This window comes from Neomonachus schauinslandi, chromosome 15, assembly GCF_002201575.2.
Source record: "Neomonachus schauinslandi chromosome 15, ASM220157v2, whole genome shotgun sequence".
NCBI lineage: Eukaryota > Metazoa > Chordata > Mammalia > Carnivora > Phocidae > Neomonachus > Neomonachus schauinslandi.
In genome coordinates this window covers 54,470,617-54,494,169 of record NC_058417.1, presented here as the reverse complement: position 1 = coordinate 54,494,169, position 23,553 = coordinate 54,470,617, and the positions used below count along the sequence as shown (strand labels likewise).

Here is a 23,553-nt window from a genome sequence, read left to right as displayed (position 1 = left end):
CAGCCCTGCTTGGAGTGGGCTGCGGGTAAGGCAAACCATCACCCCCTTTTTCCTTTGTAAATTTGAAAAAAATCCTTAATAAAACCTGTGGTTAACACAAAATGTGTTACGTGCCTTTATTGGGTGGCAGTATTGCGTTCTGTTCTGACTCCACAGCTTTGATTTTCTTTCTTTTTTAAAGATTATTTGAGAGAGTTAAAGCGCACAAGCAGGGGGGAGGGGTAGAGGGAGAAGCAGACCCCTTAGCAGATACTTAGCGGAGCAGGGAGCCCACCATGTGGAACTTGATCTGAGGACCCTGGGATCATGACCTGAACCAAAGGCAGATGCTTGACTGACTGTGCCACCCAGGTGTCCGCAGCTTTGATCTTCACAATTGAAACGGTCACAGCCATTTCCCTAAGGTTCGGGGTGTGGGACACATACATAATTGTTCATGGTTTCGCACATCAATTTTCCAATCTTAGTACATTTCTCATGCCCCCCCACCCGGCCACAAGCCAGCCCTCAGAGGAAGTCCTGGAACCCAGGTCCCGGCAGTTCCCGGGGAGGGCGAGAGGAAGAAGCCGAACTGCCTTGGAGCCCGCCCCCCTCCTTCCCAAGTGGCCTGGCGCCAGCTCCTAGCAACGCGCCGGGCCGCGAACAGAAGCTAACGGCCGCGGCGGGGCGCTCTGGGAAATGTAGTTTATCTCGGCGTCCCCTGTTCCCTTGACTCTGGTCAATGAACGGACCGAGGACTACAACTCCCAGGGTGCCTCGCGCTTCGCCTTTCACTCGAACTCTGGACGATTGAGAGATTGGCATCCGCGGGACTCCGGAGCGGGAGGCCGGAGCGAGTTGGGGTCGAATGGGGACCGGACCAGCGGCTATGGCTAGCGGCTGCGCCTCCGCGGAGAATGGCGCGTAACCCGGGAGATTTCAGGGGCTGGGAGGAGAGTAGGCCGCGCTCGGGGTTGAGCTGGGATGGGCGCATGGAGGGGGTGACGCAGGGAGGGGCGCGGAGTCTCCGGATCTACGCGGTGACCCGGAAGGGCCCTTGCTAAGGATTTTAAAATGCCTGGCACGGAGTTGGTTGAGCAGAAGCGATGACGCGATGGTACTCTGTGGCACTTTCGGCCTTTGCAAACTTCTCAGAGATTCCCCCGGTCTGGGAGGCTAGGACGGAATTCCTGGGAGATGGCAGAAGCTCTCCGGTGTGATGGGAGACAAAACGTGTTTGGACTTGTAGGTCGTGAAAATTGCCATTATAAAGAAAGAGAAACAAACATTCAGAGTGGCCCCTATAAGTAATCCCAGATGAATTTTGCATTCTGTTAACAGGACCTGCAACACCAGACAAATAGAGATGACGCTCTCTGACTCCTTTCTTCCAAGGCAGGGACTGTCTGCCTTGGTAATGCTTAGGAGGGGTAAGGAGAGAGTGACAATCTGAGTCAAACAGTTCGCTGTTAATGGATTAAGTCGGATTTATAGTTACCGTGAAGGGAAAAATTTACACCATCGGTGAAAATAGTTTCAAGGAGTAAAACCAGCGCAAACATCCACTCTTCGTGCTGAATGCACAAATGTAGTCATGGGTGTTGCCTGGGAATGCATATTGGCCATAGTACCAGACACCCACCTCCTTTCTGAGATGGGTACCTACCATCTCCTGCATCCTCTTTCAGGATAAGAGATGAGGACCACTGCACTTTGTGTGAGCAATCTCCAGGCCTCAGCTCATTAAGTCACCGAGGGCACTTTGCTTCTCATCTAAGTACCTCTCCCTATAGGGAATTTTTAATTTATGGAACTAGATTTTAACCTCTTGAATGGATAAAGTGAGAGAAACCTTGATGGGCCTTGGACTCGAGCACTGTTAAAGCTACATCATTTTTAATCAACCACTTGAATTTTCTTCACTAGGGAGGATGAGCCTGATGTGGGCAGAATTCAAATGACCTGGACAGTGCTGTGAACAAGCTACAAGCAGCTCCCAGAGCCTTGAGATGGTAGGCAGAATGCAGACTCTCACCACTACTTCCAGCCCCAAGATCTTGACTGCCTGGAGAACTTTAGGGGCTGGGTGACAAGGACTAGGTCCCCAGAGAAGAATGATGGGAGGTAGAATTGATACCAAACTTATTAAAAGATGAGCAAGCCTTCTGAGCCTCTGAATGGCCAGCTGGAAGCATTTTTAAGTGTCCCTTGCTGGTGTTGAGAAGTCAGGGACACATGAGGGGAAAACCTTCCCAGTCGTGTTACATCCTGCCTGGGAGGGTTTGCAGGTGGCATCTGGAAATCAGGGAAAAGGAGACTTCTGCCCACCGGATGGCACTCACAGTGGTGTCCATTGCTGGTTAGTGGGGGCTGTTTCCGTGCTCTGAATGAGTCTATTCTCAGAAACTCTGGGAAAGCATAAAGAGCTCTGTCTCTAAATGCCATTGGTGCTCCTTTTCCTCTGGTGACTTGGCAGAAGGCACAACAATTTATTCTGTATTTTCAGTTTCAGCCATGTTCACTGTTTGATTTTGTTAATGTGGTTTGTTTTTCCAATGTTAGGCACCGAAAACCAAAAAGGGATTGAAAGGTAAGTGGAAAAATGGAATATCACCCTTAAGGCAAAAATAATTCCCCACCTTTCATCCAAAAATAACATAGACGTGTCTGTATCTAAATGTTCTTGATGTGAGTCTTGCTGGTTTCCCCCATAATTGCACAGGAAGCTTTGGTCTTCAGAGGGGACTCCCTGTGCTGCCTGTTGGCCCTCAGAGTAATCCAGAAATAGACAGGGGTGAGGCTTGGGGAAAAAGTCCTTCTTGTCGGGATCTGTATTGAGAAGTATGTGGTTGGCATTAAGGGCGGTAAAGGCACTTCAGCTGGGTGCAAAAACTAATTCAGTACTTGTACTTTGGGTTTCCCCCATGTGCCCCAGCTAGGGGAGGGGAGGTCTCAGATAGAAGGGCACGAGGAAGCTGTTGGCATGAAAGAAGCTTGTGTGTGCCTAGAAATCTTGGACTCTTTTTCCCAAAGAAGCACACGGGGCTTTATTCAGAGTCTGGAAAACTGGCTTGTTGGCCAGTGGAATGGTCCTGTAGAATGCAGGCGCTCCTGAAAATCCTCACCATTATCCTTTGAGAAAGTTATTTTCAATTTCTACCCTGGGGCCCTTCAACAAGGCATTGCGATCTGTTGCCAGAGAGTTAGGAAACGTCTCGTGGCCATTGAAGAGAGAGCTGGGCCCCGGTCCCAGTATCTGAGCACTCTAGTGGTGAGGAGTCTGGAATTGGGATGAGGTCTCAAGACATGAGGCTTGTTAATGACATTCCTTCCTTCTGAAGTCTTGACAGTTCCTTTTCTGTTTGTTCTAGGCTCCATTGATGATGTCCTTGGTGACCTCTTGGGGGATGAGAGTAAGTGCCCCTTCTGCAGAATCCCCTGATTTAGGCTTGTTCTTTTTTTTTTTTTTTTAAGATTTATTTATTTGAGAGAGTAGGGCAGGTAGCAGTGGGAGAGACAGAGAGAGAATCCCAAGCAGAACTCCATTGAGTGCAGAGCCTGATGCAGGGCTTGATCTTATGACCCTGAAATCATGACCTGAACGGAAATCAAGAGTCAGACTCTTCACCAACTGAGCCATCCAGGCCAATCCCCCCCTTTTTTTTTTCCGAATGAAATCTTTTTCACAGAAAATACACTCTTTTCAAGTTTATAATTCACTGGCTTTTAGTATGTTCACAGAGTTACATAATTATCACCACAATCTAATTCCAGAACACTTCCATCACTTTATAAACAAACTCCATGCCCATTAGCAGTCCCTCCTATTCTCCCTTCCCTCAAGCCCTAGACAACCACTTACTCACTTTTCTTCCCTGTGGGTTTGCCTGTTCTAGACATGTTGTATAAAATGTCGTCACATCATACTTGGCTTTTGCATCTGGCTTTCTTCACTCACCACGGTGTTCTCGAGGTTCACCCACACTGAGCCATTCCTGTCTTCATTCCTTCCTACCGCTGGACAGTATTCCAGTGTGTGGATGGACCATGGTTTGCTGATCCACTCATCACAGGTGGTGGACACCTGGGTGGTTTCCACATATGGCCCAGGCTGTTATGAATGATGCTCTTAGGAACATTCAGGTACACGTTTTTGTGTGGCCATATGTTTTCAGTTCTTTTGGGGTGTATACCGAGGAATGGAATTACTTATATGGTAACCCTGTGTTTAACTTTTTGAGGCACCACCAGACTATTGTCCACAGCAGCGCCATTTTGCATTCCTGCCAGCAGCATTCGAGGGTTCTGGTTTCTCCACATCCCTGCGAACACTTGCTAATTTTCTGTCTTTTTGATTATGCCCATCTTGGCGCGTATAATACAGTTGCATCTCGTTGTGGGTTTTTTAAATCTTTTAAAATTTAAATTCAACTAATTAACATAGAGAGTATTATTCGTTTCAGAGGTAGAGTTCAGTGACTCATCAGTCTTACGTAACACCCAGTGTTCACTCCATCGCATGCCCTCCTTAATGCCGTCACCCTGTTACCCCATCCCCCACCCCCTGCCCTCTCATGGTGGCTTTAATGTGCATTTCCCTAGTGACTATGGACATTGAGCGTCTTTTTCATGGGTTTATTGGCCATTTGTGTATCTTCTTTGGAGAAAGGTCTATTCAGATCCTTTTTTTTAAATTGGGTTGTCTTTTTACTATTGAGTTGTAGGAGTTTCTTATATATTCTGGATATCGTGTGCTCCTCTGCTGTAATGAGGAGCGGGGCTTCTGGGGTGTGGGGAGCTCACTGGGGGCAACCAGGCTGAGGCTCCCCCGACCTGGCACAGAAGAACCCATGGAGCCCAAGCCTTGTGTTCAGCCGAGAGCTCTGGGATGGAAGTGCATCATTCTTCCTACGCTTGATGGGGTGCGGTAGGGTTGGGCTCTTCATTGGGCCCCAGTTGGCATTTAGGGTGAACTTCCTGGGAGAAGGTTTTCCTGGGAGAGCTTGGTGGGGAACTTCCAGTCCTCTCCATCTGACTCCAGTTCACTAGCCAAATGGCATCATTTCTGTTCTCTTTTTTTCCAGCGACACTACCTGAGGAGCCTGTTAAACTAGCTTCACGTGCCCGAGACGCCACAGGTGCTGCCCAGGCGCTCCCTTCTTCCCAGGCTCGAACGAAGTAAGAGCAGGACTGGCTTGGGTGACTGTCACCCCTTCAGTCCAAATGTTGTTGCCTCCTCACCGCCCCATTTTCCACCTGCTGTGTGCCCCACTTCTGCTGTCAGTTACTCCTCCCTTCCCCCCGCTCCTGGCCCGTGAGGAACCTGAGGAGTGGAGAGCGAACTGACCAGGGGTCAGAAGTCCTGGCTGCCAGTCCTGCATATGCTACTTACTGTGTGATCTTGGGTGATTCCTGAACCTCTCTGAGCCTCAGTGTGCTCATCCCCAGAATAAGAGAATTGGCCTAGGTCAGTGGCTGTCAGGTTGTTCTTCCAAAGTGTTCCTGACCATTGAGAGATAGGAGGGAGTTTTGTGAGCTCTCCGCCCTCCACCTTCATCTTAGCCAACGCAGTTCTGTTTTTCTCTCTCTCTCTCTCTCTCTTTTTAAAGATTTTATTTATTTGGGGCGCCTGGGTGGCTCAGTCGTTAAGTGCCTGCCTTCGGCTCAGGTCATGATCCCAGGGTCCTGGGATCAAGCCCCACATCGGGCTCCCTGCTCCGCGGGAAGCCTGCTTCTCCCTCTCCCACTCCCCCTGCTTGTGTTCCCTCTTTCGCTGTCTCTCTGTCAGATAAATAAATAAAATCTTTAAAAAAAAAAAATTTTATTTATTTATTTGTCAGAGAGAGAGCACAAGCAGGGGGAGTGGCAGGCAGAGGGAGAAGCAGGCTCCCCGCTGAGCAAGGAGCCCGAGGCGGGACTCGATCCCAGGGTCCCAGGATCCTGACCTAGGCCGCAGGCAGACGCTTAACCGACTGAGCCACCCAAGCGTCTCTCTGTTATTCTCTCTTATCTGTTGTTTTTAAAAGTTGTTTTTCCATTTTGTGGCTATTTTTCTTTTTTTTGAAGTACAGTTGATACCCAGGGTTAAAATAGTCTCAAGCATACTGCATGGCATTGGGACAGGTCGAGTTACGCTGTGCTTTACCACAAGTGTTTAACAGATTGTTTTTAAAGGGCCTCTACTGCTTTAAAAAAATGGAAAATCTGGGCGCCTGGGTGGCTCAGTTGGTTAAGCGACTGCCTTCGGCTCAGGTCATGATCCTGGAGTCCCGGGATCGAGTCCCGCATCGGGCTCCCTGCTCGGCAGGGAGTCTGCTTCTCCCTCTGATCCTCCTCCCTCTCATGCTCTCTGTCTCTCATTCTCTCTCTCTCTCAAATAAATAAATTAAATCTTTAAAAAAAAAAATGGAAAATCTCTGCATGAGGGGGGCTGTGAAATTCCTTTAAGCAACTCTGTCCCATTCTCCTGGAGAAGTCTTCCAGGTTCACCGGGGCTCTGGGCCACCTTCCTTTCTCGGAATCAATTAGTCCCCTGGGGATGCAAGTGGGTGCCGATTGCGCCTCTTCGCAGGTCCCTCCTGGAAGACTATGCCTTCAGCACCACGGCAGGCGTCCCGGGACCTGATGCTGAGGTGAGCCTGGTCCACCCTACTGCCGCCCACCCTCTCTACTTATCCCCGGAAGCAGTGGAATGGAGGTGGTGGCTGGGAGGTTGCTCACACAAGGGTTCAGGAGTTTCTGCAAAGCCAGTGTGTTCTTTTTTTTTTTTTTTAAAGATTTTATTTATTTATTTGACAGAGAGACACAGCGAGAGAGGGAACACAAGCAGGGGCAGAGGGAGAGGGAGAAGCAGGCCCCCCACCAAGCAGGCAGCCCGATGCGGGGCTCGATCCCAGGACCCCGGGATCATGACCTGAGCCGAAGGCAGGCACTTAACGACTGAGCCACCCAGGCGCCCCTAGCCATTGTTCTTAAAATAATACCCAAGGGCTACCAAAGGGACCCAAATGTGAACTCAACAAGCTTTTCCTTCCTGCCAGTGAGATGAGCTAGAAAGTAGAGCTCCCCGCAGGTGTTGGAGTCTTGGATGTTGCTCCTTGTAACTGTGTTTCCAGTAAGAAGCTTCCCGGCTGTCCGGTTACATAGTTGGGAAATGGCATAGTGATGGCCTGTCGTGAAAGCGTTCTTTCCACTGAGCGGGGACAGAAAGTGGCAGCGCTTTCTGGATCTCCACACCTCGGGAGGTTTGACTTCTGAGGACACTTCAGTCTCAGGGGAGGGCAGGACTTCCTGCTGGTGCCCTATTGGCCGGGCTCCGCCCCTGCTGGGCCGTCTGCCCTCACAGAAGCAAGGTAACGAGCCAGAGCTTTATTGGGCCTCAGCTAACATGTGTCCTTGCCCTCCTGTGGACTTAGGTGTCCGACGTCTCAGAGGCAGACCCACAGATTTTGCTCCAGGCAATGAAGGTACCTACTGGCTTGCACGGTTCTGGGAGCAGGGGTAGGCGTAGGAATGTTCTGTGCCAAGTCTTCCTTCTCCCTCCCATTTTTCTCTTTACAATTTATGTTCCTGAGCCCTTCCTAGTCAAGAGAGGAGCTCATCCGTGAGCTGCTGCCCTTTGTGTCCCTCTGGATAGAAATCCAGTCTCCTGGTGTCTAGAGATTCATCCACCGGGAGACACAGTCATGCACCAAGCCCCTAGTGCGGTGGGGCTGGCTCCCACCCAAAGACACCACCCCCATTGAGGGGAAAGAAGGAGAGACTCTCCTCTAAGGCTGCTTCTTAACTGTTCTGTGTGTTTCTCTCTACATCCCCTGCCAAGGCCCCTTCAGCCCAGCTGTGCTCTCATTGGATCAAGCCCCAAGCTAAGCGTAGCAATGGAATTTTAAGACATAAATTCTGTACAGTTTACAAGATAATCCCCCAGGGCTCAGGTGGCCTAGCCGGGGTCTGAAACCTTAGGTCACCTTGGCTTCCCTGCCCTTCTGTCCGGCAGCACCCTCCTGCCTGATGTCCTGCCTCTTGTCCTCCTTGTTAACCCATGGTCCCAGGCCAAGGCCAAGCGCTTGCTTTCAGCCTTGCGGGGGAAGGGAGGGCTAAAGAATTGGAGTCTGTTCCCTTCTTGGCTCCATATTCAGCCTCTTAACCTCATCTTGAAATCACTCTTCCCCAGGGCCCACCCCTGGCACCCCTGGCTACAGCCCTCCAGTCCTCTGACTCAGCGGCTGGTGGTGACATTGAGTCTCACTCCAGAATCCCCAGCTCGCTCTGCGTCCCTGTGGTCCAGTTTTCTTTCCCAACTCCTCTATTTCCTGCATAGTCTCCCCTTTTCCCTGTGTTCCTCACACCTCTGCCCCTGGGGTGCCAAGCGTCCTCCCAGATACAAGTCCTCATCCCCTTACGAGGGTCAGCATTTGGCGAGTCTGTACGGGCGGCGGGGGTGGTGGGAGGCCCTGACTGCCTTCCTCTGCTGGCTGGGTGCCTGGCCCCTTCTCACAGCCCGGCGGCAGTCCCTCTGGGAGTCTTCAATCCCGGGGTCCTGCTGTTGTGTTCCCACCGTAAAGAGAGCCTCACCATTTACTAAGCCGAGGTCAGTTCCCCAAACTAGGCCCCCACTTGTCCCCATGGAATATGGAGGCCATATCACCAGGCTTCTCGGAGCACAGGGGCGTTCAGCACCCCTAGCTGAGCACCAGTGAGCATTCCTCCCTCCCTCCCGCTTTTCCAGGATCTGGACGACATGGATGCCGATCTCTTAGGTCTGAAGAGGTCTAATCTGACCTCTAGCAAAAGAGCTGCCAAGGGTCCTGGGGAAGAAGAGCTGCCTAGTCATCCCAAACCTGCCGGCATATTGACAGCCAGTGAGAAAGGTGAGTAGAAAGAGTTTCTTGCATCTAGGGACACTGTAGGGACAGGGAAGATACTCGGAAGGCAGCTCTCATTCCTGTGGGTTTTCTCTGTTTGTGGTTGGGGAGGGGACAGTTTCCTCCCTCCCTAGTGTGGTTCCAGGCCCTCTAAGTTCAACATGGCAGCTCCCAGGGAAACCGTTTGAGTTAAATTGGGGAATTTGGTGGGAGCCTGTGTACCTCCCAAGTCCATGACTGTTTGGAGTGACATGTGACCGGGGGGCAGGAGGTGGCTCCAGACCACGTTTCCCTGGCAGAAGCGTCTGTGAGAACCGGGGAGGTGTCAACCCATCCCACCGCTGTCTCCAGGGCATGAGCCCTCAGCCTCCCCAGGAGAAGGGCACGCCAGCCCAGGGTCCCCATTATGGTGTGGCAGGAACTTGGCTGGGAGCGGCCAAGGCCTATGACCTTGCCTTCTGTTTGCTTCTTACAGGGGACACCGTTCCTGCCAAGAAGCCCCCTCCCTCTCCCAGCAGCCTTGGGCATCAATACAGAAAGTTTTCCTTCGAAGGTACCACAGGCCCCACAGTCACGCTTCTGAGAGTGGTGGAGCCTGGCTGATGCTCACGTGCTTGCCCGGGGTCAGGTCGCTGCATGTGTCCAGAGGGGGAGCAGACTGCTGGGGCCACCGGTTCAGCTCCTCAGGAATTCAGGGAGGGACTGATGGTATTGTGTGTGGGGGGAGATTTGGATCACTTCTTTGCAAGACTTTGAAGCCAGACATCAACCTGAAGTGAAGGTTTTATAAAGCATAAGAAGAATTCCCCTTCCTTTTCCAAATGCACAAATGTTTTACTTCACTTCTGCTGCCTGGGGGACGCTTCCAGAAGGCTGCGCAGGCAGCAGAGCCCTGGGGGTGCACAGACAGGCCCAGGGCGGCCCCCCGGCTCCCTGTCTCCTTGCCAAGGCTGATGTGTGTCCTGGGTGTTGAGTGGCCTGTTCATGTATTAGAGCAGCTAGAAATCGCCCGTCGAGTGATGGCTCCCTCACCATAGTGCAGGGCTGGTTTTCCTGAACAAACGGTGCAGTCTGACCTGTGCTTTTCCTTCTGGCCGTGAGATTTGGAAGACCCATTGGCGGGACTTCTCTCCGACGATGAGGAAGGAATCACCAAGAAGCCCCCTGGGACCGAGAGTAAAATGGCTTCCAAAAAGAGCCCAGCCCCAGTCAGAAATCAAGGTAGGGAGGGTGGGCTTGTTGCTTGTCCGGGGCAGATGCAGGTTGCACAACCAGAGACTCCGCCGGGCCGGGACCACATGGCTAAGGTCCTGGACCGAGAGCTTATTGGTGTCTCTGAATAGGGAGGTGGGATGCGTGAGCTGGGGCGGGGCGGGGGAGTCAGTCCTGTGCGCAGACCAGACTTGTGCGCTGCCTGCAGCCACACCCAGAGATTCGGGTCACGGAGAAGCACCCCCTTTGACCCCTTCAGACACCACAGTTGAGGGCACGGTGGGCCATGGGCACTGTGTCCTGTGCCCTGTGTTCTGTCTTCTAGGTCCAGCTATTCCACTAACTCCTGGGGACACCCCGGTCCGAAAGAAAGAAGAAGTGCTATTTGATGAGGAGGACGATGTCGTGGCCACCCTGGGGTTTGCAGACAGCCCCACAGCAGAAAGGAGGCAGATGGGCGACCAGTAAGGGTCCTTCGGAGCGGAGAAACCCTGCCCATACAGCTACCTCTGGCGCAGGGAAAAGCTAGAGGGTGGGCACATGCAGGCCCCCAGGCGCCCCCCCACGTCCACAGGCACCTGTGTGTGTTCCCTCCCGCAGGGAAGGGCCCCGTCCTGCTCGCTCCAGGCTGGATGAGCTGCTGGGTCGGGGCACTGCCACCAAGCTCCTGGCCCGCCCGGGCACTGGGGAGCACAGGGAATTCAAGCTGGACAAGAAGTACCAGAGGCCCCAGGGTGAGGAAGCTTGCAGGGCAGGGGAGGCGAGGTGGAGGGCTCCCAGACCACGCTGTTACCACGACCCACAGTGAGAAATAAGCCTGCATCACAACACACATTATCGTAACTGAGACAAAAGCATCGCGGAATGATAATTACCGCATTCAGTATTCTGTTATTTTTTTGTTTATACGTTATCTGATTTATAAATACATTGGTTGTGACTCGTGAAATTGGTTTCTTGACCTGCTGATAGGTAGCAGCTCACAGTTTGCAAAAGATCACTCTAGACCAATGTTTCTCAAAGTGTCGGCCCACGGGCCAGCTGTTGAGAATCACTCTCATGGCACGCGCAGCTCAGCGGGCCTCATCTAAAGGACGTCTGGGGCAGGACCCTGCCAGTGCCTTTTTCACAGCTCCCAGGTGATGCCTGGCGTGTGGGATCCTGAGACCTCGAGCTCACACCCAGTGCCGCACCCCTGCCAACCCCACGGCAGCTTCACCTCTACTTACTTGCTGACACGTCAAGCTACCAGTTCAGTTTTTTTAAACAGAGTTCTGCAGCCACAAAATGTCTAATTCCCTTGCTAGAGATCACAGGCTTCTTCATTTGCAGACAAGGAAGATTCCTGGGGTGATGAGGACTTCACCTTTGGGGCCTATCAGCCCACCATGGGCTCTTGTGAGGGCCGCCAGTCCCACCGGCAGTCGGTCAGGTAAGCAGGGCCTGCAGAGAGCATGGCCTTGGGGCAGGTGCCCACCAGGAAGGAGGAGGTGCCCCATGCTCCCCCATCCCGCCGACAGTCTTGTTGGGGAAGCATGGTGTACAAGGCCCAGGGGTGGCTGTCTGCAGGTGCTGAAGGAAGAGGGGGGTTGCCCAGTCCTGCGCATCCAGGCCCATTTCCTTCCAGCCTCCTTGGAAGGAGAAGGAGGAGGTGGTCCCAACACCGCCCGGGACCCATAAAGCCATAAACAGCTGAGGGATGTTCGGTCCCAGGGCAGTGAGACCGTGACCCTTCAGTGGCTTCTCACGCCCCGCTCCCCAGGAGCGGCCCTGGGGTCCACCATGACGCTGCCGTGGGCTCATCCCTGTGTGCGGCGAAACATTAAGTTAGTGGGTAGAATTTTCTGAATTTGGGGTTTTCCTCCCAGTATACATTTTCAATTTTATGTTTGGAAATAATTTCAAACTGACAGAAAAGTTGTAAGAATGGTACAAAGAGCTCCCTCCTGCGCTTCGCCCAGAATCCACAGTTGTTGATACTATGCCACGTTGGCTTTGTCAGCCCGTTTCTATCTAAATAACCTGCACACGCATTGACATTTCTCCCAGTCCCAGTACGTTCTTAGACCTCAGAACATTCTGCCAGGGGCCAGTAATGTTTCTAGGCAGTGGCCAGATAAACGAACAGGTGACATTGTTGATAGAAAACCTAAAACCACTTGATCCAACTGATCTTTCCCTGGACGTGCGTGCCCGTGGTTGTCGTTTGGTGCTGTTTGCTATGCATGGAATTGTCCCCTGTTCAAGATGTCTGTGTTCGGTGGTGTTCTCCCAGTGGTGCTCAGCCGGCCGCTGCTCTGCCGCCCGAGCTGGGTGGGCACTGTGCTCACTGGGTGTCGGGCTGGCTGTGCGGAGCTCCGGGCGCCTCTCACTCCTTAGCGTGGGCCTCAGAGTCACCCCCGAGCAGCAGAGGGGAAGGCTGGTTGGGGGGCTCTTAGGATGGACTGCTTGCCCTGCCTTAGACCCCCTCCTCTCTGTCTTGAAGTAGGTTCTTAACAGAAGGTAGCGCAGACACCAAGGGAGAACCAGGCTCCAAACAGAGCACCCCAGCGGCCTCCAGCCCCACTCACCCCAGGAAGGGAGGAGCTGACTGGTTGGGCCTCAAGGACGACGACCTGCTCCCTCCCTCTCCCACCAGAGAGGCTCAGAGGGGAGGCTCAGCACTCTCCACTCCTTCCGTGCTCCCTCCCAGGAGCCAGCACTCTGACTCAGGCCGGTGCTCTGCCCCAGCTGGACTGCCTTCCTCCTCTTTGGGGCCAAAGCCACCAACGGAGAGTGCAGGTTTCCCTGCCAAAGCCAGCCAGCCTTCCCAGCTGGGAGTGTCTAAGGACAAAGAGGAAGAGGATTGGCTGAGCCATGCCTTATCTCGGAAGAAGTCCCAAGGTCTGGCCAGAGAGGAGCACACAGAGGCCTCTAAGGGCCAGAACCGGGTGGGAGCAGGAGGCAGTCCCCCTTCCAGCAGGTATGGGCTTGGGCTGCTATCTAAGGGAGGGAGGGCTGGGCAGGGGTGTGGGGGGCCAACCTTGCCCATCCTGGTTCCTCAGTCAGGAGTGCCGGCCTGCACCACCTCTTAGCTGTGCCTCTCTACCTCTCTGGACACTACAGAGAGAGGGTCTGGCTCCCCATCCTTGCCCAGGTGCCGACATGAGGGGATCGGGAGGCTGTTGACACACCCTGACTGTCGTGTGGACAAGGGCTGATTTGATCAGGCAGGGACAGAGGGTACCCTCATGTGACAAAGGCACAGTCATCCCGGTGCCTCTGAGCAAGGGCCCTGCCCGTAGTGTCCTTGAGGTCCCAAAAGACCCAGTGTCCAAATTATTGGTGCCTCTGCTGGCCTGCGCTAAAGGACATGACATATGCCCATGCTTTGGGGGAGTGTCAGAGAAGACAGTGACTAAGGGGCAACTCCTAGGGAAAGTCACCGCGTGGCATTCCTGTGGGGCAGGACAGCGAGGGACCTCTGAGGGCAAGACTGGGATTGTCCAGAGGAAGTGGCAAGATGCCGTGTGGCCAGAGGGAGGAAGAAGTGAAGTAGGCAATTGTGCAACAGGCCAGGGACATAACCCAGCCCCAGGGTTGGTGTGAACGAGGAGGGTAGCTTTGACCTACCTCTGAAACCAAGGAGAAAGCTTCCCTTTGGCCCTGAGAGCCAGCCAAGGTGGGTGGGAACCACAGACAGGAGAAGAGAGGAGCCCAAAGGGAGCCGGACCTGGCCAGAGAGTGAGCAGAGCCCCAGTCTAACTCAGCAAAGCTATGTGGGCCAGAACAAGGCCTTGAACTTGAACTTAACTCTGGTGTCTATAACATGTGGATTGTTTTTCCTTGGACTGTCAGCAGATGGTCGGTGCCTGTCCACTGTGCCCTAGTGGGCCCTGGGGCCAAGAAGGGGTACTGGAAGGCTAAGGGCTCAGACTTGGGAGGAGAATTCCCAAGATGGGACGATGGGAACAGGAGGGGCGCTGAGGGGACGATTGGCCAACAGCTTCATGCTCAGGCCTTGTCCATATCCAGCCTAACTGGAACCTTCTGCCACCTTTGCTGTAACACTTACTTCCTCAGCCAACCTGTTCCCAGCACTCAAGGGTTCAAGCAAGCAGCCGCTGGAGGGCCCTCAGGAACAGCGACACAGAAGCCACCGACCAGACCTGCCACCTCGGGGTATGTCCACAGGGGGCTGAGGGGGGTGAGAGGCTGGGTTGGGCCTGCGTGGGCCTCCTTCCTTAGAGATGATGGGCAGCCAAGCTGGGCTCTGACTTGGTCGGTTTGGCATGCGGTATGTGCTACCTTGTATCGGGCCCACTGACTAAGGGGACCTGAAGGCCGGGCCTGGTCTCCTTTACCCAACCAAGACCTCACTCTTTTTTTTTTTTTTTTAAAGATTTTATTTATTTATTTGAGAGAGAGAGAATGAGAGAGAGCAAGCACATGAGAGGGGGGAGGGTCAGAGGGAGAAGCAGACTCCCCGCCGAGCAGGGAGCCCGATGCGGGACTCAATCCCGGGACTCCAGGATCATGACCTGAGCTGAAGGCAGTCGCTTAACCAACTGAGCCACCCAGGCGCCCCAAGACCTCACTCTTAGTAAACTGCCAGCTACCAGGCCTTTCCAGTCAACTCTCTGAACCTGTTTTCCTTCACTGCCCACGCCAACCCTCTTCTGGTCTCCCTGTGTTCTTCTACACAGTAGGCTGTTCACCTTGCCACCACTGACCCCCGCCCCCACAATCTCTATGTCCTTAGGTCCCCTGTGACTTGGAACCAGGCTGCCTTGACCCTCCCTGCAGGTGACCCAAAGAGGGGAACAGCCCTTGGAGACCTCTCCAGCGTTGGTTTGTTTTCTGCTTTGTTTGGTGCTTTACCTATGGGTGTGGAAGAGGCACTTTGAGCTTCCTTTGGGGTCCGGGAAGACAAGTAGAGCTGGACTCCCAAACACACACGGACACACGAGACCTCCAGGCCTTTGCGGGCCTCTTGCTCATTTCTCTGCTGTTGATTTTCAGAGCCCGCAGCTTGTGTCCCGAGCTCCCAGGAACCCCCAGGGCCTTCTGTGCCTGCCCAGGTAGGCAGGGCGGACAGACGACAGCCTGCGGGGAATCGTGTGTGGGGAGATCTGACGGCACTTCCCCCAGCGCTTCCCTCAGCCTCTAGCCTCGCCAGTCGCAGGCAGAGTTAGTTGGCTGCTACTTTGCCGACTCCAGGAGGAAGGTAGAGGTGGCATCCGTGGGGGGGCAGCCAGGAACACTCCAGTCAGGAAGCAGGGCTGCACGTGTCCCGTTGTTCCATCTAGAAAGCCGCCTCCATAGCTGCCATGCTCCCGCTGCCGCTGCCCCTGTTTCCCAGGTGTGGGAGGCAGTCACCTCTGAGCCCGGCAGTGAGGAGACCCCAGAGACCTATCCCCAGGAACCCAGAAGCACCTTTGGAGATGGTGGGTGGTGGGCAACCTGCAGGAAATAGAGAGGCGCTCGACATCTGGACTCGGGGTCGGGCAAAGGAAGCTTTTGTCACAGCTGAGACACTGCTAGGGCTCAGCTGCTTGTCTAGGAATCTGGAACACCTGCTGGGGAGGATGTCATGCTGAGGGAGGCGGGGAGGGACAATGACCGCACCACTCTAAGGCCTCGGCCTTGGCCTCCGGGTGTCATGTCTCTGTCCCCATCTGCGGCCACAGATGAGGCGCAGGGCCTGGGAGGGCCAGAGGTAGCTGAGCTCAGCTGAATCCCTGTCCCCTACCTGGACCTTCTCCCACCGTCTCCTACAGTCCCTGCTCCTCGAGTCCCTGGCGCAGAGCCTGCTGCCGGGCACAGAATACCAGAGGCAGCTTCTGGCCGCCCAAGTGCATCTGCAGAGCGGCACGGCCGAGCTCCAGGCCGACCTTCTGCAGAGCCAGGCCCGGCTGGCAGAGCTGGAGGCCCAGGTGAAGGACAGAGGGGATGGGGGGGCGAGGCTGTGACGAGAGGGTCTCCCTCTGAGGGCTGGAACCAGTTGGCCCAGGGAGCCCACCTCCCCACCCTCCCGCCATCTCCAGGTGCGGAAGCTGGAGCTGGAGCGGACCCAGCACCAGCTCTTGCTAGAGAGCTTGGAGCAGCGGCACCAGGCCGACCTGGAGCTCATCGAGAGTGCCCACAGGTACCCACCGCTCCTCCCGCCCGGGCTTCCCAAGCCTCAGGGCTGGCCCTAGCCGATGTGCTCGGAGGGGCTCTTCGGGTATCTGCCCTCACCCTCTGAGCACCACGGCTTTGTGTTTTGTTGGCAGAAGCCGTGTCAAGGTGCTAGAAACATCGTACCAGCAACGGGAGGAGCGGCTGCGGAGAGAGCACGAGGAGCTGTCGGCCCGGTATCTGTCGTACTGCCGAGAAGCCGAGCAGGCCCGCGCCGAGCTCACAGCCCAGCACCAGCAGCGCTTGGCGGCTGCCGTGCAAGAGAAGGACCATGAGATGGAGCGGCTCCGGGCACTGCAGCGGTGAGGGCGAGGCCTGGGGGACAGGCAGGGCCTGGCCATCTTCGGGGATGGCCAGACGAAGTCCATTCCCTGGAGTCGCCAAGCCATGGCTCAGCAGCTGAGGCTTGACCCCTTCCCTTCCATGTGAGGACCAAGGCCAGGCACACTGACCCACTACCGCCTTTGAGTGGAGGGCCCAGCACTCCCCCAGCAGCGGGGTAGAGGTCCCTGCAGGGCCTAAGGGGTCCTGGCAGTGGCAGGCAACCCAAGCCCCTAGCTCAGCATAGGTCAGGCCCCTCCTGCTGGTGCTCTTGAGTCTGGTGACTAGATGGACCCTGGATGAGGTTTACACTCTTGTGCCCGGTAAGTCCATCTGGTTGCCTTTCTAGATGAGAACAGAACTAAGAAAAGCTACATAAGGGAGCCGGTCGATGTGGGCAGAGCAGGCATTTCAACACTTCTCAGATTGGCCAGACAAGAAAAGGCTACCCACACACCTATCTTTTCTCCTGTGTGTGTCCTTTGCTAAGTAATGGCAGGAGTCTCCCTGTTAGAGTGGTTGTGGCATCGAGGCCCGAAGACACATAAGGATGAGGAGCCAAGGTAGCGGAGGCAGTGCCTGGAGGAGAAGAGGAAGATGAGGACAAGGAGGAAAGATGCAGGGGAGCTGAATGGCAAGCCCTCTGGCGCAGCTTGGCATGCATGCTCATTGCGCTGCCCTCGCTCCCCTCAGGGCCTCCATCCTGGAGATGCGCCAGGACCACGAGGAGCAGCTGCAGCGGGTGAAGCTGCTGAAGGACCGAGAGATTGACGCGGTCACCAGCGCCACCTCCCACACGCGGTATGGGCGCCATCTGGGCCCTGCCCGCCCGAGGGGCAGGGCTGGGGCCCGGGGCCAGGCTGACCCAGTCCCCCTGGCCCCAGGTCCCTGAATAGCATCATCGAGCAGATGGAGAAGTTCTCCAGCAGCCTGCATGAGCTGTCCTCCCGCGTGGAGGCCTCACACCTCACCACCGCCCAGGAGCGGGAGCTGGGGCTCCGGCAGCGCGACCAGCAGCTCAGAGGTACCGGGTGGGCTGTGGGTACCCCCCTGCACCCCCATCCCGCTGGGACAGAGGGCGGGTACTGAGCGCCCCGTGGCCCCCCAGTGCTGCAGGAGAGGCTGGGCCAGCAGCAGCGGGACATGGAAGAGGAGAGAAGCCGGCTCCAGGAGGTCATCGGGAAGATGGAGGCACGCCTGAACGAGCAGAGCCGGCTGCTGGAGCAGGTGGGCCGCCCTCCCGCCGGCAGGGCCTGTCTCCCCAGCACCCCAGGGATGCAGCCAGTGCTCCCCTTTCTGCCCTTCCTGCCCACCTTGCTCAGATCTGTCACGTTCATCCGTCTACTGAAGCCTGTGCCTCCTGAGCTCTAAGAGATGCATTTTTGAACCCCTTCGTATCTTTTGTATAGAAGAACAAGCTTGATTCTCTAAAAAAATGATACCTTTCCTTTCCTTTGTGCTAGGTTATAACATGATACGTTATACTGAAAAAATCAAAATACAGTACAGTTTCTTCTGTACAGTTAGCAGTACAGAAGAAAATTAGAATCACCCACTGGCCAGAGGTAGCCACTGAGGATGTCCTGTATCTTCCGTAGACTTATCAACATTAGATGTAGGTGTGTTTGTATCGTGAACCATATGTATTCAGGTCTTCTTGTAAATTTCTTTCTTTTTTTTTTTTTTATTTATTTGAGAGAGAGAGAGTGAGAGAGAGAGCGCAAGAGGGGGTAGGGTCAGAGGGAGAAGCAGATAAATTTCTTTTTTTTTTTTAATTTATTTGAGAGAGAGTGAGAGAGAGAGCGCAAGAGGGGGTAGGGTCAGAGGGAGAAGCAGACTCCCCGCCGAGCAGGGAGCCCGACGTGGGACTTGATCCCAGGACCCTGGGACCATGACCTGAGCCGAAGGCAGTCGCTTAACCAACTGAGCCACCCAGGCACCCTTCTTGTAAATTTCTTAAGCCCCTGCCTGAGGCAGGCATGGTCAAGTTGCTAAGCTCGTGCTAGTGTGGCCCCTGGTCCCCTGGCGTATGCTGTGTCACACCTGCCCTGGCCACCTGCCTGTGAGACAGGCACGCAGAGTGCAGCAGCTTGCATCTCGGGGAGCGGGGCTGTGGGGCGGCCCAGTGCCTCTCGGTGGTAGCTCCTGAGCCTCTAGGCCTTGGTGCAGTTCATCCCGGAGCCTGGGCCCTGGCAGCCCTGCTTGGCACCTCCTTCTGTACCTCTCTGGAGGTGTTTGTGGCATAGTGTGGGAGAGGCGGGGCAGTTGCACAGCTCCCTGGGGCGCAGTCAGGCCTGACGGGGGGCGGAGGGGGCGGGCAGCGTGTCCAGGGAACGAATGTCCTCACCTGGCCCCCAGGAGCGATGGCGGGTGAATGCCGAGCAGTCCAGGGCTGAGTCCACGCAGCGCGGTCTAGAAGAGCAGAGGAAGGTCATGGTCCAGCAGATCACCATGGAACGGGAGGAGCTGGAGAAGGCCAAGGTGATTGCAGCCACGCCATGTACAGCTGTGACCCCTGCCATAAGCCTCAGGATGCTCAGCCTGTGCCCTGGCCCCTCTTGTCCCAGAGCGCCTTGCTGGAGGAGCAGAAGTCCGTCATGCGCAAGTGTGGGGAGGAGCGGCGGCGCCTCGCAGCCGAGTGGGCCGAGTTCTATGCGCAGCAGAAGCTGAGTAAGGAGCGGGCTGAGCGTGAGGCAGAGAGGGCGCTGCAGGTGGACACCCAGCGGGAGGGCACCCTCATCAGCCTGGCCAAGGTAGGGCCCAGAGCCTCCAGGGCAGCCCTGGAGCTCAGCAGCCCTGCCCTTTCCTTCCCCGGCCCTCACTGCTCCTCCCTCGGGATGTAGTCCTTTAGCAAAGAGCCTAGAGATAACAAGAATGTAGAAATGAAAACAATCATATAATAACTTCCTTTAATTGGCCTAGGTGCTTTATATACATTCTCTCATTTAATTGTCATCACGTTTCCCTGACTTAGATATTCTAGAAATGAGGAAGCTGGGGTTCAGAGGAGTTGAGTCCCGGGGTGAGGGGCAGCCCCGATTCTTGGCCCCAGGCCTCTCTGACCCGTCCTTGGACCCCTTGCCACACTGCCTCCCCCAGAGTCAGGGTGGATCGGAGCCTGGGAAACCAAGGGGAGGGGGAGTTCGCTCCAGAGGGGAGAATGCACCCAAGGCCTTGCCGTCTCCAGGAGCAAGCCGAGCTGAAGATCAGGGCCAGTGAGCTCCGAGCCAAGGAGGATCAGCTGGCGGCCGAGAGGGAGGCCCTGGAGCGGGAGCGGCAGGAGCTGCGGCTGGAGAAGGAGAGGGTCAGCGCTGCTGCCCTGCGCACCAGGCTCCGTGCCGAGGAGGTGGAGAGCATGAGCCAGGTGCCGGGCTGCTGGGCTCGGGGCGGGGGGGGCGTGGCCGGGCACCCACCCAGCCAGCCCCGCTGACCGTCAGGTAGCCTCGCTGACCGCAGGTAGCCTCGGAGAAGTTGGAGGAGGGGCAGCGGGCGCTGCGCGAGGCCCGGCAGGTGCAGCAGGAGCAGCAGGCACGGCTACAGCTGGTACAGCGGCAGCAGGAGCAGCTGCGGCAGCAGGAGCAGCGCGTGCACCAGGCAAGGCTCCTCCCGGCTCCGGCCGCCCCCGTGACCCCCTCCAGTCTCCCGCCCTCGCAGCCATGTCCTTCTCTCTGGGGTCGGGGACAGGAGCACCTGAGTCTGGCCCAGCAGAGGCTGCTGCTGGACCACATCCGACAGGACCTGCCCTCCAGCCCCGTGGTGCTGCTCCCCAGGACCCAGGGCCCGGCAGCCCCCTGCCTGGGTGGTGAGTAGCTTTCAAAGGATGGGCCGTGGGCTGGGCTGGCCCGCTGGGGGGCGGTGCCCGAGCGGCTTCCCTCACTGGAGTCAGGGGCCCGTTAACATCCGCTTGCTAGTCCCTTGTTACGCGAGTCACACATGTTCGTTAGGGAAAGCTAAGTAAGAGAGAAGAGAGGGGAAAGCTGCTTTGTAAAAAGTTAATCTCGACCTCACTCTCTAGAGAAAACCACTTTTAACATTTTGGTGCATAGCGTTCTACACTGTATGTTTTCAAAATAAAAAATTGAGATCATCTCAGTTGTTTTCAACCTTGATTTCTTTCATTCAGAAACATGTATATGGAACATGTTTTGCTATCAGTAATTAAACATTTAACTGTAATTCTTTTTTTTTTTTAAGATTTTATTTATTTATTTGAGAGAGAGAGCAGGAGAGGGGGGAGGGTCAGAGGGAGAAGCAGACTCCCTGCCGAGCAGGGAGCCCGATGCGGGACTCGATCCCGGGACTCCAGGATCATGACCTGGGCCGAAGGCAGTCGCTTAACCAACTGAGCCACCCAGGCGCCCTAACTGTAATTCTTAATCAGCATCATTGTCCATTGTGTCCCATGTTTTTACTGATTCCATACTGAGTGGTTTTTTGTCACTAAGATAAACACCCCAGTGGAAATGTTTGTATATACATCTCTATACCTTTGCCTGATTATTTCCCGTGAATAAAATCCTAGAATTGGACTTGCCAGGGAATATCCCGTGAGCATTTTCAAAGGCTTTTGAGAGTCGGTGGAAGTGCCCAGAAGGTTGGCGCGGTTGCTGCGGCCCACAGTGGTGAGAGGGCCGCAGGGACCCAGCTGTAGCTGTCCTGCTGTCCCACCCACGCCACAGCCCCTGACTTCCTCCTCGGCCTTTTCAGCCACTGTGGCTCCTGCCGCCACCGCGCCCCGGTGCAGCTGGCCCCCTGCTGGCCTGGGCCCCTCGCACCTCCACGCCAAGCTGGTGCTGCTGAAGCACACAGCGGAGCAGGTGAGTATCCCGAGCGGAAGGCAGCCCCAGCTGAGCCGCCCACTCGCCCTGGGCCCAGGGCTCCTCTGTCCACACTGGTGGGAGGCAGGAAGGAGCACCCTGGCCCCAGGGAGGGCTGAGTCCCCCCACCCCACAGTAATAGTGCAGATTGCCCACTGAGCATCTCTGAGACCCGTCCCCCAGGCCTGGTTCTGTGGGATGCAGCTTGCATCCATCACCTTGGTTGAACCTCACAGTAATCCTGTGATCAGAATGATAGGAGCTATCACTTCCAGAGCATTCCCTGCATGCCAGGCTCCGTGCTGAAAGCTGTATGTGCGGTACAAGCCTCTACCCACACTCCCCCAGTCCTGCAGGCAGGTAATGTTATTATCCCCAGTTTATAGACAGGTTTACAGAGGTGAAGTCATGTGCTGACAAAGGGCCTCACCATGACTGAGACCTGCGCTGTCTCACTTCCGTGCCCCCACCGCCCCCGCCGCATCCCAGAGCCAGGGAGTAAGTGGAGAGAGGGCCCCCGAGTGAGGCCTGGCTCCACCTTGCTCTCAGTCCTGCGAACCAGTGTCCCTGTTCACAGAAGTGGGTACAGGAGGGAGCCAGGCAGTGGGGACTGCTCACCCAGCCCTGCCTTTCAGGACCGTGACTTCTTGGAGAATGAACAGTTCTTCCTGGAGACCCTGAAGAAAGCCTCCTACAATATGACATCCCATTCAGCCTGAAGGGCGCCACTGGCTCCTCAGTGGAGGCCTCCAACCCTGGAAGTCTCTCCCACCGCACCCCTGGCTGCCGGCTCCGAGGAGGGAGTACCCAGGGCCTGATTACAGCTCCTCCTGGGGACAGGGTGCGAGCACGTGCTCTCTGCACACTCCAGCCTCTAGGGCTTGAGGAGCAGTGGCCTCTGGGGAGATGTGATGCCGAAGGTGTCTCAGCCCCATGACCCTGCCAGCCACAGCTTCGGTTCTCCTCCCCCAGACTTCCAGCTCAGATCCAAGGGCTCACTGGGCTCTGTGAACCCCTCCCTTCCTCAGCAGGCAGATGGTTGGGGGATATTTTCACCTGGGCCTCTTCTGAGGCGGGGGAGTCTTCTAGAGAGACGCCACGGACAGCCTCCTGCCCTCTCTGTCTGAGAGGCCTACAGGGACAGCACGGGCTCTCCTCCCTAACTGGGACACAGAGAGCACATGTTTTGAAGCGCCTTCTATCCTCTTGACCAAGGAGGCGGGCGGTGTTGTGGGGCACAGAGGGGGCAGGGAGGGCGCCGTGCCCAGCCAGGTTTTACCTCGCAGCCTTGTGCTCTCAGGTTGGCTGGCAGAAAGTCCCTGCCTCATTCCCAGCTGCCTGAATCACTGACCAGCCCTCACGAATACTGGCCTGTCGCTTCTTGTAATTAGGGCTTCCCAGAGGCAGCTGGGCGTGACAGTGGGGTGTGGTGAGCGACCAGTAGAGAGGCCTCTCTGTCCTGTTCACCTGCTACGAAGCCACAGCAGGTGGGAGCAAAGACTGGAGAGTGAAGGCCGCTGCCACAGCTGGGAGGGTAGAGAGCACTGGGGACCCCCACAGGGCCTTACCCAGGCTGCCGCCCCTGGGAGGGCGCCTTTGCACTTCTTCCTGCAGGGGCGCCAGGAGAGGGGCGGCAGCTTGGCAGTTGTCCCAGCAAACCCGAGGACAGATGGACTCCACTAACATAACCACGGCCACTCCTGAAGCGGCTTTCCTCAGCCAGCGACTGGTTACCTTCCACTGGAGGACAAAGGGCAGAGGAGGACGAGGCTGAGGGGGTACCAGAACAGCCTTCAGAAGGATCTTCATTTACGAGCTATTTCCGGCTTTTATCTTGGACCCATTAAATTGCTATATTCTTAACGATTCGATTGTTAGAATTTGCCTTGACTCCTGAGAGTTTATACTTATCTCTTAGACGTGTTCCCTCTGTAGCACTGTTACATGCTATAAAGCTGGCTGGCGCTGGGACCTTCCTGAATCTGTACATTCACTGGCTGCCTCATGACCGGGAGAAGGGTGTGATGATCAGCCCTACCTCACACATGAAGGGACAGAGGCTCAGGGAGATTAAATCGTCTGCCCAAGGTGACAGCAAATAGCAGAGCCTTCTCGGGCTGATTCGAAAGCCGCAGGGTCTCAGCCACCTCATTCCACTGCCTCCTTCTAGAAGAGCATGCTGCACACAGGGCTGTGGAGAG

General features: G+C 55.6%; 1 protein-coding gene across 1 annotated transcript; it reads left to right on the top strand.

The window, feature by feature from the left end:
• Nucleotides 1–1,905: 1,905 nt before the first annotated feature.
• FBF1 (Fas binding factor 1) lies at nucleotides 1,906–23,341 on the top strand. The gene is made up of 29 exons (XM_044921664.1): nucleotides 1,906–1,991; nucleotides 2,542–2,569; nucleotides 3,351–3,392; nucleotides 5,064–5,157; nucleotides 6,551–6,611; nucleotides 7,395–7,445; nucleotides 8,708–8,825; nucleotides 9,319–9,396; nucleotides 9,945–10,064; nucleotides 10,381–10,519; nucleotides 10,656–10,789; nucleotides 11,388–11,487; nucleotides 12,541–13,017; nucleotides 14,118–14,216; nucleotides 14,797–14,885; nucleotides 15,057–15,115; nucleotides 15,815–15,970; nucleotides 16,082–16,182; nucleotides 16,310–16,516; nucleotides 17,229–17,336; nucleotides 17,420–17,559; nucleotides 17,644–17,762; nucleotides 18,894–19,016; nucleotides 19,103–19,288; nucleotides 19,723–19,899; nucleotides 19,992–20,129; nucleotides 20,220–20,337; nucleotides 21,243–21,352; nucleotides 21,988–23,341. Exons 1-29 carry the CDS (start codon nucleotides 1,989–1,991, stop codon nucleotides 22,069–22,071), a joined length of 3,459 nt encoding a protein of 1,152 aa, XP_044777599.1. The 5' UTR covers nucleotides 1,906–1,988; the 3' UTR covers nucleotides 22,072–23,341.
• Nucleotides 23,342–23,553: the final 212 nt, after the last annotated feature.